This window comes from Xiphophorus hellerii, chromosome 18 (genome assembly GCF_003331165.1).
Source record: "Xiphophorus hellerii strain 12219 chromosome 18, Xiphophorus_hellerii-4.1, whole genome shotgun sequence".
Lineage (NCBI taxonomy): Eukaryota > Metazoa > Chordata > Actinopteri > Cyprinodontiformes > Poeciliidae > Xiphophorus > Xiphophorus hellerii.
The window spans coordinates 34354909-34372043 of NC_045689.1; the positions used below are offsets into that span (position 1 = coordinate 34354909).

The 17135-nt window shown below is 42.1% G+C and overlaps 1 protein-coding gene and 1 long non-coding RNA gene across 2 annotated transcripts in view; one reads left to right on the forward strand and one right to left on the reverse strand.

Annotated features, from left to right (window-relative positions):
- The window catches only part of LOC116737496 (A disintegrin and metalloproteinase with thrombospondin motifs 15), a 54279-nt gene that overhangs the window by 19433 nt on the left and 17711 nt on the right, over positions 1 to 17135 (reverse strand). Inside the window, exons 4-5 of the mRNA XM_032590672.1 lie at positions 15568 to 15851; positions 15297 to 15474 (exon numbers count right to left, since the gene is read on the reverse strand). Of these exons, the coding sequence (XP_032446563.1) occupies positions 15297 to 15474; positions 15568 to 15851 (462 nt within the window). The remainder of the gene's footprint in view (positions 1 to 15296; positions 15475 to 15567; positions 15852 to 17135) is intronic.
- Positions 7985 to 8408, forward strand: LOC116737497 (uncharacterized). Its single transcript, XR_004342835.1, has 2 exons — positions 7985 to 8197; positions 8328 to 8408. It is a non-coding gene; the product is annotated as an uncharacterized LOC116737497 (long non-coding RNA).

Below are 17135 nucleotides of genomic sequence, written 5' to 3' on the forward strand. Positions count from 1 at the left end.
TTGGGGTGTTTCTGGCTTCTTTTCTGGGAACAGACCAAAAAGCAGATCTACTGGAAGGCGAGGGTGGCGCCCAAACATGAGGTAATGGGGAGAAACCTGTAGCCTCGTGTCTAGTGCAGTTGTATGCATGCACAATCTGTGGTAGGTGTTCCTTCCAATTACTCTTTTCTTCCTCCTGCAGTGTTCTCAACATCTGGAGCAGCGTCCTGTTGAATCTCTCAGCTGGGTTGCCCTGTGGATGGTACGGGGTCGTTCTGGAGTGGTTCACACCTGTCAGCTTCTGCAGAGTTGCAAACAGGGCATTTTCAAATTCCCGCCCCTGGTCATGGTGCAGTTTACCTGGGAACCCAAACCGCGGGATAAAGTCATTAAATATTTTTTCTGCAGTTGTCCGTCCTGATTTATTTCGTGTTGCATACACCTGAGCAAACCTACTGAAGTGGTCTACACATACAAGTATGTAGTCGTACCCTCCTCTACTCTGCTCCAGGTGCATGAAATCTATGGACACAAGTTCAAGTGGTGCACTGGTCACAATGCTCCCCATCGGTGCTCTGTCATGAGTCACAGGTTTCTTTTGCTTTATGCAAGGGCACTGTCTGGTAACATAGGCCTCAATGTCTTTTTTCATGTAGGGCCAATAGAAGCGTTCTCTTGCTAATCCAATGACTCTCTCTGCTCCTAAATGACCCATGTCATTGTGCAGGTGTTTAAGCACAAGAGGTCGATACTCTGCGGGTAAGACTAGCTGTTTCCGCCCCCCAGCTCTCCTGTACAGCAAATCAGACTCTATGTGCAACTTTCCCCATTCATGCATCAATCTTCTCACAGGGGTACTGACTTTCTTCCTGTCTTCTTCTGTGAGCACTGCTTTTGACTGTTTCAGCTTTATAATCTCTTTTATGACCTCATCTCGCCTCTGGGCTCTCACCAGTTCATTTTGACTAATGGTAGGTAATGTCGAACCCGTTGAGTCTGGATCTTGGGCCAGGTTGAGAGAAGCAACGTAGGCAACATCATGCTTTTTGGCAGCCTCACTTCCTTCCCACACAGAATGGATGGCATCCCTGTTGAGTTCCTCAGTGCATTCCTCTACATAGTTGTTGATGTCAAGTGGGAGACGAGAAAGAGTGTCAGCATCTGCGTTGACTTTTCCTGGTCTGTATTTTATACTGAACCTGAAGTCAGCAAGCTCCCCCACCCACCTGTGGCCAGCTGCATTCAGTTTTGCTGTGCCCATCACATAAGTAAGTGGATTATTGTCCGTATACACAGTAAAGTGTGGTGCATAGAACAAATAATCCCTGAATTTTTCGCATACCGCCCATTTTAACGCCAGGAACTCCAGCTTCCCAGAGTGGAGGTTGTAGTTCCTTTCAGCGGGAGTCAATGTCCTCGAGCCATATGAAATGACTTTTAGTTTTCCACTCTGTCGCTGGTATAAGACTGCACCAAGTCCCTGTTGGCTGGCATCTGTGTGCAGGACAAAGGGCAGCTCAAAATCAGGATAAGACAATACAGGTGGATGTGAAAGGATATCGATCAGCTGCTCGAGGGTGGTCTTGTGAGCATCGCTCCACTGGATGGGGGTTTTTGATGACAGCTGTGCTCCGTTACCCTTTTTCCCTTTCCTCTGTGGAGTATCTGGGAGTCCTTTAACTTGTAGCAGCTCATACAGTGGCTTGGCAATTCTGGAGAAGTCTTGAATATAGGTTCGATAATAACTCAAGAACCCCAGTAATTGCCGTACCTCTCCCACTGTGGTAGGTTTTTTTTCTTTGAGAGATACTACAGCCTGTATGTCTCGCGGGTCCACCCTCACACCCTCAGCTGAGACTAACCTTCCTAGGTATCTGACCTCTTTCTTGAACAGCTCACATTTTGTAGGCCGCAGTTTAACTCCATGGTGTTGCAGAGCTCTCAGAACACGACGTACTGCATCAACATGTTCACTGAAAGATTGAGAATAACACAGAATGTCATCAAGATAAGGAATACAGCATTTGTCACGTAATGTGGTGAGCATCTCCTCCATGCTGCGCTGGAATGCAGCAGGGGCATTGCTGAGGCCAAACGGTATCCGCACCCATTCATATTGTCCCCAAGGAGATATGAAAGCTGTCATGTGGCGGGACCCTTCAGCCATGTAGCCTTGGTGGTATGCCTTCCCCTGATCGAGAATAGTAAACCAACTCTGGCCTCCAAGGGTGTCCAAGAGGTCCTGGATTCGAGGCAGTGGGTGTCGATCAGGTACCGTTTTCTGGTTCAACAACCTGTAATCAATGCACAGCCTGAGTGTCCCGTCTCGTTTCCTGACACAGACTACTGGTGCTGCATAGGGCGACCTTGACTTAACGATCCAGCCTTTGGCAAGAAGATCTTGGATGTACTGCTTGACCTCTTGGTAGAGTGGCTTGGGGATGGAGGTGTAGGACTTTTGGACAGGAACCTCATCTTTGAGATTGATGACCATTTGGAGACTAGGTATGTCACCAATGTCATTATCATTTTGAGCAAAAGCCCCTGATTCCTCCCACAGCATCTTTTTCACCTCTTCTTGTTGCTCATCTGTTAGGTGGCTGACATCCACCGGCGGGTGCCACAGTGGTGTGGAAGGTGGAGCCTGCTGTTGGTTGTTTACTAGCCGGGGATTAATAGTGTTTACATAGGTGAAGTTCTCACCACTTTTAGGACAATCTGTCTCTACGACTTTAACAATTGCTTCAATGCTGCCTAGGACGGTTCGCCCTGGCAAGGTCACATCATGTTTGGAGTGATTTGCAATAGGTACTTTGATGAAGGGCCTGTCTGTTTTGTGAGTCACCACTAATCCTGCCCCAATACTCAAGCTCTCTAACCTCACACTGTTAAGTGCGGGCTCAAAAAGCACAAATGGCTCCGGGGGGTTAATGTCTGCTGGCACACGGCATGTAATGTAAGCTACATGGCCTGCTGCAATGGTGACTTTCTTAAAGCCCATTTTCACTGTAGCATTTTCTTCTTTTGGAACCTTCTGAGTCTGAATAAAATTGACTATAGTCTCTACACTGCCATTATCAATCTCCATTGCACCAGCAAGGAGGGTAGACAGAGTGGACATAAGCTTAGGTTGACTCTCATTATTTTTAATGAGCACCTGGATGACATTAAAGCCAATTATCGGCCTATCTAACACTAGGCGACTAACTAAAAACGGCACCCGAATGGATAAGTCTGGATCATTATTACCTTGCAGGTTCACCACCACTTCCACCCACCCATCATATGGAATGTCATCACCAGTGACTGCAGAAACATGCAGAGGGTCATCCAGTAGTTCACTGAGAGGTCGAACATCTTCACCCGGTAAGTACTTTTCCTTCCAGGCACGGTCGAGTAGGCTCACATTAGCTCCTGTGTCCAGTAGGACGGTGGCAGCTTAACTATATGGCTTTCATTAGATTTATCTTGTGCTGTTGTTGTGTTTTGGTTGGGTTGGGACGTTTGTTCGTACCCGGTCAGAGGTTGTCCCCCTGCCTCGACCGGGTCCCGTTTCCCGACTGCTTTGTTCTCTTCAAACAACCAACAGCTCGGTGGCCTTCCTCCCCACAAATGAAGCAGTGACTGCAATCACGATTAGCCAGTGTGACACATTTAGGACAACCATATGACTTTTGTGTTTTTCTCAAGGGCCTGGGTTGGTCAGATTGACCGTGATGAGTGGGGGAGGCATGTTGCTCCAGTTTTTGGGTCTGTGTCACTAACAGTTTCAAGGATTCCATTGCCTGGGTTAGGGCTTCAACTTGTGTACTCAGTCTCTGTATTTTATCGTCACTATTGTTCACAGTCGTGTTAACTTGGGCTTCAACTTGTGATCTCTGGCTAGGATCAGCCTGGGCGCTGTGTGTTTGAGTTACTTTGCGTGTCATGGTGCGACCCAACCTGCGCCTTCTCTCACTTTCCTCAGTTGTAGTCTTGATTACTTGTCGCAGCAGAGCCTCATCAGATACGGTAGGTTGGGAAAGGAGTGGCTTGAGCTCCTGTCTAACATGCTCGTATTTCTCCCCAATTCCCTGACATATTGTGTTTAAGAATATGCATTGTATTGTAGATGCGTCATATTTGACAGCTGAAGCTGTATGTTTAACTGTGAACATTATTCTTTGTTTGAGCCCAACCATTCTATATAAAAATTGCTGTGGTGTTTTGTTTTCATGTTGTTTAGCACACATTAGGTCTTGAAAAAGTTCTGTTCCGCTCTTTTCACCAAGATGGGACTGGAGGAAGCTTTTCAGCTCCGTGATGGTGAGGTCATCTTTGTTTGTCAACATATCTCTGAAGTTGCCAGGTTTGATTGCACGGAGAACCCCTCTTATGACCTCGCCCTCAGTATGTTTCTCTTTGAGTCCTTCGTCAATTTGTTTACATATGCAGTTATATGTGATGTCAGAGGTAGTGTCACTTACTTGGCCTCCATGTATCCTGAACTCTTTTCGCTGGAGATAGGCCAGACCTTGTAGAGAGACCAACCTCTCTGGCGTATTGTGTGGTGGGAGATTGACAGAACTCTGATGATGAGGAAGACTACTGGGCTGGGTCCCTGAAGGGTCTCCAACCTGATGGCGACCTAGTAGGCCAGTTTCCACAGATGTCGCCGCCGTGACAGTACATTCTTGTATCTTCTTGCCCAGCTCTTCATACATCAGTTGTAGCTGCTCCATATTTGGCGTGGCCCTGTGAGTGTGTGAGCTGGGATTTTGCGATTTTGTAGTGAAATGTGTTGATGCGATGTGTACTGTCGAGGTGGATGTTTGCAAATCATTATCTGAAATGATAGGCATTTCAGCTGAATCATCCTTTTCCATCACACTCAAAACAACATCATTCAATGACAACAAATGACCCAAACCCTCATCCTCAGACTTGGCCAAGTCCTCAGACTGCATAAATGTAAGGATATAATCTATGCAGCTTTCTTCATCAGCTGAACTCAGCTTGTCAGCTCCAGGCTGCTCTGTTCCCAACGTCCTGGCAACCTCATAGGCCTGAGAACCAGACAGCTGGAATATATTCTTTTTGATGCCCCAGATCAGTTCCTTGTGTGTTACTGACATAGTGTGCGTTAACGTGCAGCCCCGGATACCAGTTTGGTTCCCTTGAAGATCAAGACCCTCTTCCTCTGGTCCTCTTCCCTGGACACCAAATGGCCCACCCCTTAGCAGCAGTCGCGTCGCCTTGCTTCTGTGGTCACACACTGGATGGCACCTCACTACAGCCGTAGGTGGTTATCCTGGTCCCGGTGTTCATGTATCACTGGATCAGCAGCCGGTACATCTAAAGCAGTGGCGCCGATCCCGGACGAGCCCCCATGAATCTGTTGCAGGTCTCGGGTGGAGGGACAGGCAAACAGATGCAGATAACCTGTTTTAACAGGAAAAGAACAAATGAGCCACAGGAGACGGTGTTGCTGTGCTGGTAGCTCTCATCCGAATTTAATCCAGATTATAACAATAAAGTCATCATACAACCCTGAAAATTGTGACTATACATTCACACTTCCACTAGTTCCTCTATAACACAACACCAGCTTATTACTATATCAGGAATTGTAAATAAATGCACCTTACAGGCGATTATATAAAACATACGCATTCTTCGCGTACCATCTGAGGAAATCCTCCGAGCAGCTAACCGAGAGCTTATTAGCAAACCGCATAATGACGACATAAAATAACACAAACCAAATACACAGGGGACCAACGTCGCGACACTTAGTAGAACGACCATGTTTATTACGTAACAGTTTTCAGTTTAGACCTGGACCAACCTGTTTTAACAGGAAAAGAACAAATGAGCCACAGGAGACGGTGTTGCTGTGCTGGTAGCTCTCATCCGAATGGAAGGGAGCTTCCTCGACACCGCAATGATGCACCGTCAGTCCCGCAAGAGCCCGCTTCTGCCATCTAGCGGCGCACCCGTGTTACTGCGTGACATTGCTCCCCAAAACCTCAAAACAACTAAGATCACAATTTAATCCACCAAATGTGACCACACTTTGTGGGGTTCACAAAAGCACTTGCTGAATGTAATACCTAATTGCTAATACAATGTCATTAAGTGTAGCTATCGTATTTAATTTCAATACATCAGCAATACATTTAATGAACAATGCCACAGATAAAGCATGTTTGTATTGTGTTTACTCTCTGTGACGCGATTTAAATCTAGATTTACATGCAACCAAGGACGTAGTCAAGACCACCTAACCCAAGACCAAGACCAGCGCCCCCCGCCACATGACGAAATAAAATGTGAAATATGATCAAAATTGCTTCTCAAATTGATCTGAAAGATCCACATTCCCATAAAAACACATAGATATTAAATACTTAGAGCTGAAATAAGTTTAACCAATATCATCAATTCAAACTCTTCTTCATTCCGCTTTGCTTCCATCTCTGTGCTACAAACCGCAGTGGTCTCATGCCATCTCTAAAAAGAAAACGCCCTGGGCGTTTGCCCCTATTGCCCATGTCAGAAACCACAACTATCTGCACCATTACACATAGTGTCAAGAAAGCCCGAGCTCATCCCACTTCCCCATGCTGGAGATTTAAGTTTAACAGTAATAATAAATAAAGTTATCTTTAAAATGAATCACTCAAGTGACATCTAGGCCCAACAGTAGACTTGAATGTCAATAAAATCAATCTGGTTGTGTTTGTGTTGTTTTTGTCTCCTGCAATCTTTGCTTTAATTCTACATCTTTTTTCTATCTAATCATAAGAAATCATAGTCAGACAGAGAGAGTCATGAAACAGGAAGAGCAGGTTTCCTGGAAAAAGAGGAAGTAAGTTTCCAGCCTGCAGATTTATAAAAATAGCTGAGACCATTCCTTATTTTAAAGCATGAAAGTTTTAAAGAATTAAATCTAAACATTTTGAGTAATTGGATAAGATTCAAAGTAAAATACTTATATTAATATTGGTTTACTTATAATAATACTTACACTTACATTTGTGGGAACACTTACAAGAAAAACAAGTAACTGTAACTTTGGTATCAAATAATTAGAATCATGGATTATTCTTGGTTTCTTTTCAGAAAACATCTGTAATAACTCACATTAAGATTATAATAAGAGTAATTAATAAGTTATGGTTATAAAATTACAAATGAATACTAAATCAGAGAAGCTAAAGAAGTTATAAATGTGATTTTGACATTGAACTTGAAATGGTGTAAAAAGGTGTAACTGCAATTAAACATCACTGATAAACATATCAGTGATGGTAGATGGTAGGTGAAAGGTTAAGGGAAAAAGGGGAACTAACAGGAGAGCAGAGATGATCAGCGCCTTATTTGGAAACAGATTGTTGAACAACGTAAATGTTTCAGAGAAAGGGTTGTGCAGGCAATGGACATAGGAGGTTGAGCAACCCTGAGACATTAGCACAGACATCAGGACATAATGTCTCTAAGACAGTGATGGGTATGAGATCATCTGTCTAAGCAGTCAGCCAATTAAACAAGCACAGCAACAGTGCTAGCCAATGCAAACGCACCAAAAGGGTGGATAAACCCTATAAAAGGTGGGTGCAAAAGAGGAATCTTTGGTTGGATCCTCCAGGCAGCTTCGAGCCAAGATCGAGATGGACAAAGAACTCTGCAGCTGAAGAAGAGCCGGGGCCACAGAGCCGAAGACTGACCTGCGCATGGGGACCAACCGTCAGCCCCGCAACATGTGGCTTCAAATTGCACTTCTCTCATCGGCTGGGTTCAGACCACAAAGACAAAGATGAAGATAAAGGCAAAGACAAAGAAGAAGAACTGGTGCCTTCCTTCCTGCCAGCACCCAAGTTGTGTGTGACTTCACCATCCATGCGGAGAAGAAGCTCATCAGACCTACAGCGATCCCTGCCTTCGTCGATCAACTTCCTCCTCCTGCTGCAACACCTTCTTCATCATCAGGCCAGGTCTGGGGTTCGAAACGCCATACTCCGTCTGTCTCTCTCTGTCAAGTTAAACAGCAAATGGTGTATTTGTATGAGTGCAATACCATCTCCACCCAGCTGGCACATGGCTCACAGAAAATCAAGCACACCCGTCTCTCCCACTCAGGCCTTCAGGGACCTATAAAGCAACTCGGCACACCTGTGTTTGAGATAATCTCTACAAACAAAGACCTCATCTTCAAGCTCCTGCAGAAACACCACTGGTAGGAACTGAACTTTAAATCTGTATTCAGAGGACCTTGCTGGCTTTACAAAATGGATTTATGAAGTAGTTCATTTTGTTTATTTTCTTTTGATGACTTAAAAAGTAATTTGTACTTTGTGTGTTTGTAGGTTTTCAACCTGCTCAGGTGTCATGTATTGGAAAGAACAGTGATTTAAAGAAAAGAAAAGAAAAGAGAAATAAAATAAAGAGATGACACTGAGAAGAGTTGGTCCGGGATTTCTTTGATGGGAGCAAGCCTTGTCAAGTTTGGGCAGAAGCTAAGGTGTTTTGTAAAGACTAAAAACTTGACACTCTCAAAGGTTCCCTTTTTTAGTTCTCAGTGTCAGCAGTAGGGAAAGATAGACTAGATGATTGATTTTACTTATTTGATTATTTCTGCTACTGAATTAAGCTGTACTGACCCTTGCAAAAACGCCTTACTAATAAAATATTTAGCTTAAAGAAAATCTAAAAGATGTTGTGGACATTCAATTAATGAGTCACCTTAAAGTTCTTTTGATGGTTGTAAAATAGCTGTGATGTTTGATTCTGGAGAGGAAAAAGTGGAAAATGTTTTATAGGTTGCTGGTAGCCCATATGTAAAACATCATCCTTGGGACTCGCTGAGTCACTAAAACCTACCTGGTTCAATACCAAGAGCAAGTTGTAATAAAGAAAACGAGCGGCCGTTAACAGGTGTGCTCTGTGAAACTAGTTGGCTGTAGGCTGATCAGTCTGGCTAATTCACAGGGGGAAGAAGGTTGGGACACCTGGATGTAGGTCGTCAGAAACCAGGCAAATCATTTCTCGATGCCAGCTTAAACAGAGTTTACTTCAGTTCTGGACAGGATAAATCCCAGCAGATTTAGGAAACTCAATTAACCCGTTAGAAGGAGAGCTGGTGTTAAAGAATGTATTGAATCTCCCTGGCTTGTCCATCTATGCCCCGATTTGTCAGAATTCAGCATTTAAGCCAGGTAATATGGATGTAGTTTTTAAGCACTGGTTAAATAAGGGGATAGTTGCTGTTAAGGATTTATACAGTAATAATCACTTTGCTTCCTTCACGCAACTACAATCAAAATTTGGTCTTCCTTCTAGCCATTTTTTCAGGTACTTGCAAGCTCGGAACTTTGTAAAACAGCACCTCCCCCACTATGAAACCTTACCGGCACAGCATAGTTTCTACGAGCTTATAAGAAAGCCCTCTACCTCTAAAAACCTAATTTCTCAGTTTGTTAATCTTTTCAGTTCATCCCCATCTACTAGGCATATAAAAGAGGCCTGGGCTTCTGATCTACTTGGTGAGATTTCGGATGAGCAATGGGATTTGTCTCTTTCAAGAATCAAGACCTGCTCCATTAACTCTAGACTGCAACTTATTCAATTCAAAGTTATCCATCGGCTGCACTTTTCTAAAACTAAACTCAATAGGCTATTCCCCTGCGTCTCACCAAAATGCGACAAATGTAAATTAGATGATGGGACTCTGGGTCACATGTTTTGCTCCTGTCCTAAACTAATGGACTTCTGGTGCAAGATTTTTGAATTTTATAGCAATGCTTATGGCAAGCCTCTATGTCCGGATAGGCATTTGATCATTTTGGGTTGCTCTAAATCCTCTCTTGCTCTTCCCATGTCCCTACAACAGTCTCTAATGTTTGGTTTAGTGGTAGCAAAGCGGGTTATTCTACGGGAATGGAAATCCTCTACCCAGCCTTGTTTTAAGAAATGGCTTAATGATATGGTGTCCTGTATCTATCTTGAGGAGATTCGATACTCTTTGTCTGACAATCATCAGAAGTTCCTGGATGTGTGGGGTCCTTTCAATAGATACATACAAAATAATAGGCTAAAATAACTGTCGTTTACATCTGGTCCTGTATTTTCTAATAATTTATTTTACTCATTTACCGTTTCGTCATGTTTATTGTGATTATAACTTGTGTTCATCTTTTCTTGTTATTCCATATTCCATGGTGGGCTGTCTGTTTCAATGTCCTCAGAAATGTCTCTTACTCGCTTGGACTCTGTCTCATGCTCGATAACACTCTACAATCTGATGTGCATTTTATCCTCTTATCAGACCCTTTGTTAGCTGACAGTGTTTTGATTGTTCTGTTCTGTGGATTTTTGTTTTGATGACTCTGGTTAGTTTTTTTTAATTTTTTTTATCCTTGTTGTTTTGTCCTCTAATTTGCCTGTTTATTCTTGAAAATCATAAATTAAAAAAAAAAAAAAAAAAGAAAAAAAAAAAAGAAGGAGAGCTGGTTAGCACATCTCCCCTCTCAGAAGAGGAAGGAAAGAGTGAGAGAGTAGAGAAAGAACGGGGGTGTTGCGCAACAACAGGTGGCGCCCGAACAGGGACCTGAAGTAAACAGGGACTCAGGACGAATAATAGTAGGAAGGGCCCTCGTTTCTAGGTGTGTAAAAACAGAAGTGTGATTCTGAATAGCGCAATTAGTGTGATAATCCTAAGGGAGTAGGATTGTCGGTGACTGTCCGAGAGAGGACCGCAGTCACCACCCTCGCAGTAACTGTATGGCGTACAGGTGGAAACAGATTGTTGAACAACGTAAATGTTGTTCAAAAATCTTATCCTTTTATTGAGGATAAGTGACCAGATAAAGATCAATTAAGACAATGCCCTAATGGTAAACAACACTCAACTATAAACACTGTCCAAGGCGCAACAAGCAAGAAGTAACCAAGCAGAAGGAGCGCATTGTGATTCTTCTCACCCTCACCCGCTGGAACATCTGCCACCATGACGGGTGACAGTGAGCATGCTCTGCGTGCTCTTACATTCTTGTTTTATTTATTTGCCAATTAAATAAATCTATATATATTAATTAAATAAAATAACTACTGCAATGTAAGAGTCGTTCAGAAGAATTGGATCGTTCAGTACAGTACAGACCAAAAGTTTGGACACACCTTTCTAATTTAATGGGTTTTCTTTATTTTCATGACTATTTATAAGGCAAGAAATCCCACTTATTAACCTGACAGGGGACACCTATGAAGTGAAAACCATTTCAGGTGACTACCTCTTGAAGCTCATCAAGAAAATGCAGAGTGTGTGCAAAGCAGTAATCACAGCAAAAGGTTGCTACTTTGAAGAAACTAGAATATAAGGGGTATTTTCAGTTGTTTTACACTTTTTTGTTTAGTGCATATTTCCACATGTGTTATTCATAGTTTTGATGCCTTCAGTGTGAATCTACAATGTAAATAGTCATGAAAATAAAGGAAACTCATTGAATTAAAAGGTGTATATATATATATATACAGTACAGACCAACAGTTTGGACACAACTGTGTGTCCAAACTGTTGGTCTGTACTGTGTATATATATATATATATAGCAGACTTTTGGTCACAGCGTTGCCACATATATGCAACAAGTTAGTCAACACCTCCGCACAACAATTAAGCAAAATGAGTGACAATGTTTTTTCATGCGACATATGTGTCTCTGTACAGCTAGCTTTGTTCACATAGCTTACCTTTCTTTAAGCTTCTTTTCCAAGTGAGATAAAAGTTGGACATAGTCCCCACCATCTGTGAAAGCGAAGCGCTGCTGAATTTACATGTCGCCATATCTAATGATTTATGAAGCGATATGCTATTATTGACGATTAAACAGACATCTTTTCCCGCTTAGAGAAAATCACTGCGCATGTCTTGGAGCGCCGCGTGTGACTGAAAGGGGAAGGTGATGGGTAACAACAGACACACGTAATTAGTAAATCGCGTTATTGCTTGGATTTTACAGCCCCACCTTAAGTCCCTGAACTTCACATTTTAACGGAATAAAGCGCAATGCGACTTGAACGTAACGAGCAACGTGACGTTTTTGTAGAAATGTAGTGAAGTAGAAAGTACAGATACTTACGGTAAAATGTAGTGGAGTAAAGTCGAAAGTATCCAAGATAAAATCTACTTAAATAAAGTACAGATGCATGAAAATTGTACTTAAGTAGGTACTTGTACTTCGTTACTTCCCACCACTGCTGCCATTATGGCAGACATTACAGCATTGTGCTGGCTGGCTTCATGTAGTGGGAGAGAGTGTGAACATGGTGTCATGTAGTGCGGGGCACTGGTCTTTGTCTTGAGCTCTTGGGTTAGGTGGTCTTGACTACAACACTGTGAGCAGCCACATGAGATTATGATTGACAGCACTAACACTCTCCTGTCTCAGATTAGCTGTTTCTAGATAGTACTGGGAGAAGGAAGAGGAAATAGATTTTTCACAGATTATCTCTCATACCATACTGTCACAACATAATGACAGTTTTAACAAATATGTAAAAAAAAAAAAAAAAAATTATAAAAGTTACATACTGCAGCCTCTCAATGAGAGGTCATTTAGGAGAGGACGGGTCAGGAGGGACATGAGTTAGAGCTGCTGCTGACTGACTCATCTGTTGTTAAATGTGGTAAAAGATACAGGGACAAGAGTCAAAGCTGCCTGCTCACCTGTCACATCAATAATTACTTATTTAATTCATATGGCTCTTACAACTGGTATTCTTCATAAAGGAAAAACTTAAAAAACTATAGGGTTTAAATGACTGGCAGAATGTTCTACTCGCAGTTTGAGCGTCTTGAATTGTAGTTTTTAAACTAGAGCAGATTAAAGACTCTGAAGGTTGTAAAAAATTGGGTGGACTAGCCCTGTAAACATTTACTGAATCGGAAGCTACATTCAGAAGCCAACTTTAGCTTTGAATACAAAACAGTGTTAGAATATAAGCTCTGTGAAGGTATCATGATGAAATTATTTATACTTGTATTAATTGCCGTTTTGGACGAGTGTACACAGTGTGCAGGGCAGAGAGAACTTCTGGGTCAGAACAAGCTTGTCAAAAATGAAATTATAAAAATCGAAATTGAGCATTCGTTATCCGTTTTTCCCATTTTCATTTTGTGCACTAAATAGAAAATTGGATAATGAGCCGAGCAGTTATATGATTTCTGATTTTGGCTTAATAAACAAAAAAAGAAAAAAAACTGTCTGTTTTCGTTTTTTTTCATTTTTCCTTTCAAATTAAAAAATGAACTGCCTCAAAATACACGGACCTGGGTGGCATCAAGATTACATTTCTTAGTTCTAAAATAAGAGGGAACACGGAAAAACTGCAAAACTTGAACAAATTTGAAAGAGGGTAAGTACCTCTTCACAGCATCACATAAAAACAACATTACAATTAAAACTATTTCGATCATAAATCAAAATAGAGTTTACTAACATCCATCCATTTTCTAACACCCTTCTCCATAGAGAGGTCAGGAGGTCCTGGTGCCTATCTCCAGGTAAAGTTCTGGGCAAGAGGCAGGGTCACCTGGACAGGTCGTCAGTCTGTCGCAGGGCAACACAGAGACAGACAGGACAAGCAACCATGCACACACGCACACACACCTAGGGAGAATTTAGAGAAACCAATCAACCTGACAGTCTTGTTTTTGGACTGTGGGAGGAAGCCAGAGTATCCGGAGAGAACCCACCATGCACAGGGAGCACATGCAAACTCCATAAAGAAAGACCCCGGGCCGGGAATCAAACCCTGGTCCTTCTTGCTGCTATCAACAGTGCTACCAACTACGCCACTGTGCAGCCAGTTTACTAGCATAATAAAGTAATTATGTCATTACATAATGAAAAACTGTGTAGTCTGTAAGTTTCTAATCTGTCATTATGTGTACAAAAATACACAACAAATTTCACATCCCATTTAGTTACCAATGATGAGCCAATATGAGAAAACAGAACTAGATCGGCTGTAGCACTACAAACTCTCAGTAGTTGTTTTCTGGTTGGCTTTTCTCACATTGTTGTGAAGAGATTTTGTTGTATTACACCACCATTGTAATACAATGGTGGTGTAATACAACAATACCACACCATTGCTTGGGTTCTTTGAGTTCTACTTTTAATGTTAAATGAGAGTTTTCCTTTCACTGCAATGGATGGTATGAGGGATAACTGCAGAGGTAACAGCTCAAGGCTGTCAGCTGTTGACAAGTGCTTATTTAGGAAGAGTATTGTTGCAAAGTAACTTGGTGCAAACATCTGGGTTTCCTTTGATAGGCATAATAAACTGAACATTGTTTTATTAGTACAAGCAAATTAGAATGGATGTAATTGACTTTGAATCTGTCTATATGATTGGATTAAACTGACTACATAGTTCGGTATGTAATTTGAACCCACCACTCTCAATGTAGAATGACCATTAGTGGACAGCCTTTGTGGAGTACTTAAAATCTTTACCTTGTGAAAGTGTAGAATAAACAGGCCTCTAAATTAAAAAGACAGGTAAAATATTCTCATTAGTTTATCCCGCCTTGCTGCCCCCAATCCTTTTTTTCTTCTTTTCTTTTTTTTTATTATTTCTGTCTTTCTTCTCTTATCCCTGTGTGGGTTTTCACGTTTTTAAAAAAAGATTGGTGAAGTTATGAAAATTATGAAAAATGAATATATGTGAATAACTTTATATAATTTCTTGATAAACAAATGATAAAAATAAATAATGACCATTACAGAAATGACCAGATAAAATGGCAACAGTTGCTTCACAAAGGCCATTGCAGATGTTTTTCCATCTGATAACTGTAAGGCCAGTAAACTGCCTAAACTTGGTGGTCACAGTTATTATCAATTATTCAAGTGCATCACTTCATCTAGAGTTGTCCTCTAAAATCCCATCAAAGCAACAGGCGGTGTTCTTACAGATTTTCTATTTTGGTGTTATGTTACTTTAAGAAATGCCGATGGAGTGGCATGAACACTTCTGACAAGGCTGAAATTATTTTTGAATATTGTTTTCATTATGCCCTGATACATGAAACCCTAGAATGGAAATAAGGTACACTTTCTGAATATGCAAGTCTTTTAAAGGAGTTTCCAGGCACAGTGGCATTTTATAGCAAAATCAATTAATGATGTTAAGGCAACACCAGGTATGTAGTTGATGTGGGAATAACGTTATAACATGGTGTAAAACTCAGAAAAGTTGGTTTTACATAAAACTGCCACCTTAAGCAATGAGCCAACCTATTGAGTTCAGTATACCTGGACTTGAGGTTACCTGTTTCAGGACAAGCGTTGAGGTTACATGAGCGGTATTTGATGCGAAGGCCATAGCAATATTTCCCACCATTTTCAGGGACTGGATTGTCACACTCTCTCCTGGCCAGCTGAACACCTCCACCACAACTTCTTGAGCAGTCTCCAAATCCACCCCACTTCCCCCACCGGCCATCCACCTTAGTCAAAAGGAAGACCAGGCAGCATGCTTCACTGGTCAATGATAACAATGTTCATCTTAGACAGAGCATCGCTTTATTTCCCTGTCTCACCTTGACGTTCATTGTGCTGTGCTTGTCAACACAGGCGCCTCTGTTGCAGACTTTGCTGTAGACGCAACTGGTACCGTCAGCCCACGGAAAGTGTCGGGTCTGACAGACCTGCTGTCCACGAACGTTCCCAGTGCACCACAGCTTAGCACATGGTTGCATGTATGGGCAGGGCTTGGAGCCCAGGCCGAAAGCCAGCTCACACTGACGGTGCAGGCTGTAGCTGGAGCCAGGCAGGCTGTCCTGGAGGGTGAGCTGCTTCTGAGGCTGGTCCAACAGGCAGTCACCTGCAGAGGCAAACAAGATGATGTACAAACAGTCAGGCAGCAGATGAGGGAGTTAGCATAGCAGGAGGTCTCTGAAGAAGGGGCCCAGTCCAAGTCCAGAGAATTTGTGGTTGAACTTTAAAAAGGCTGTTTAGATTCAGGTGTTTGTCAGATTCACTCTACGTTGGGCTGCAGTCACCACTAAAACATCTTTAACTTGTCCTGTGTTCTGTTCAGTGATATTATATTTGCTATTATCATAGGCGCATAGGTCTGTCATGGCAATAGGTTTTGCTAGATGGTAAATTACCCCAGAAGTTGTTGTGATAAATGATTACATAAATTGTTGTTTTGAGACCATTTTCAAGTAATGTAATGGTGAATGGCATAATAATAAGATAACACTGATCTGATCAATGATACTTTATTGATCCCCTAAGATTGTTATCCTGAGGCTATAGTGGCTATAGTGCGTTATAAAAATTAAAAAGAATAAATTAATAATAAGGAACAATAGTAATGCAATTAATTATAATAAATTATATTTAGTTTTTATTATAAGAAATATAATAATGCAAGATCATATTCTCAAAGATCAGCAAACTGTCATGGTGAGAGGTTACCAGGACTCGAAGGCAAGCAACAACTACGGACACCAAACGCAGTTTAACAGATTTATTGAATAGTTGAGTGCAATGGGGAGAGAATGGAGAGGCGTTGATCTGCAGCAGCAGGGAGGAACCGGGCCAGAGGAGGAACTGAGGAAAGGTGAGCGATTAAACAGGGAAGCAAATGAAGGGAGTGATGGTGTAACCTGGTGATGGCTTACTGTCTGAGGGTTAGGATGAGCAGAGGTGGGTACATGGGTTTCCCAGCAATTGGTGCAGTGTGGGATTTCCAGGTGGAGGAGTTCCAGTATGAGACTGAGGGTGGACAGGCAGCAGCTGGCTGGTGGTCATGGAGGTATTCAGGAGCTAGGCCTAGCGGAGCAGCGAGGATCAGGTAATTCAGGTAGTCTGAGCACCAAGGAGTGATCAGAGCTGGTTCTCACTGTTGAAACAAAATCATCTGGCATCTGCCTCAGGGAAGCCGCTCCTATTTAAGGCCTTCGCTGATTGGTCTTGATGAGCACCAGCTGGATCCCATCAGCCTGCCACCCTGTAAATGTAGAGAAACCACTCCCCTGCAAAACCCAACACAAACTTTAAATTCTAATGAACATTTAATAATGGACTGCTTAAAAATGTCCTTGCAGAAACAATAAATAAAATGAACTATGAAATCTGTAAACAATATTGTCCTTCA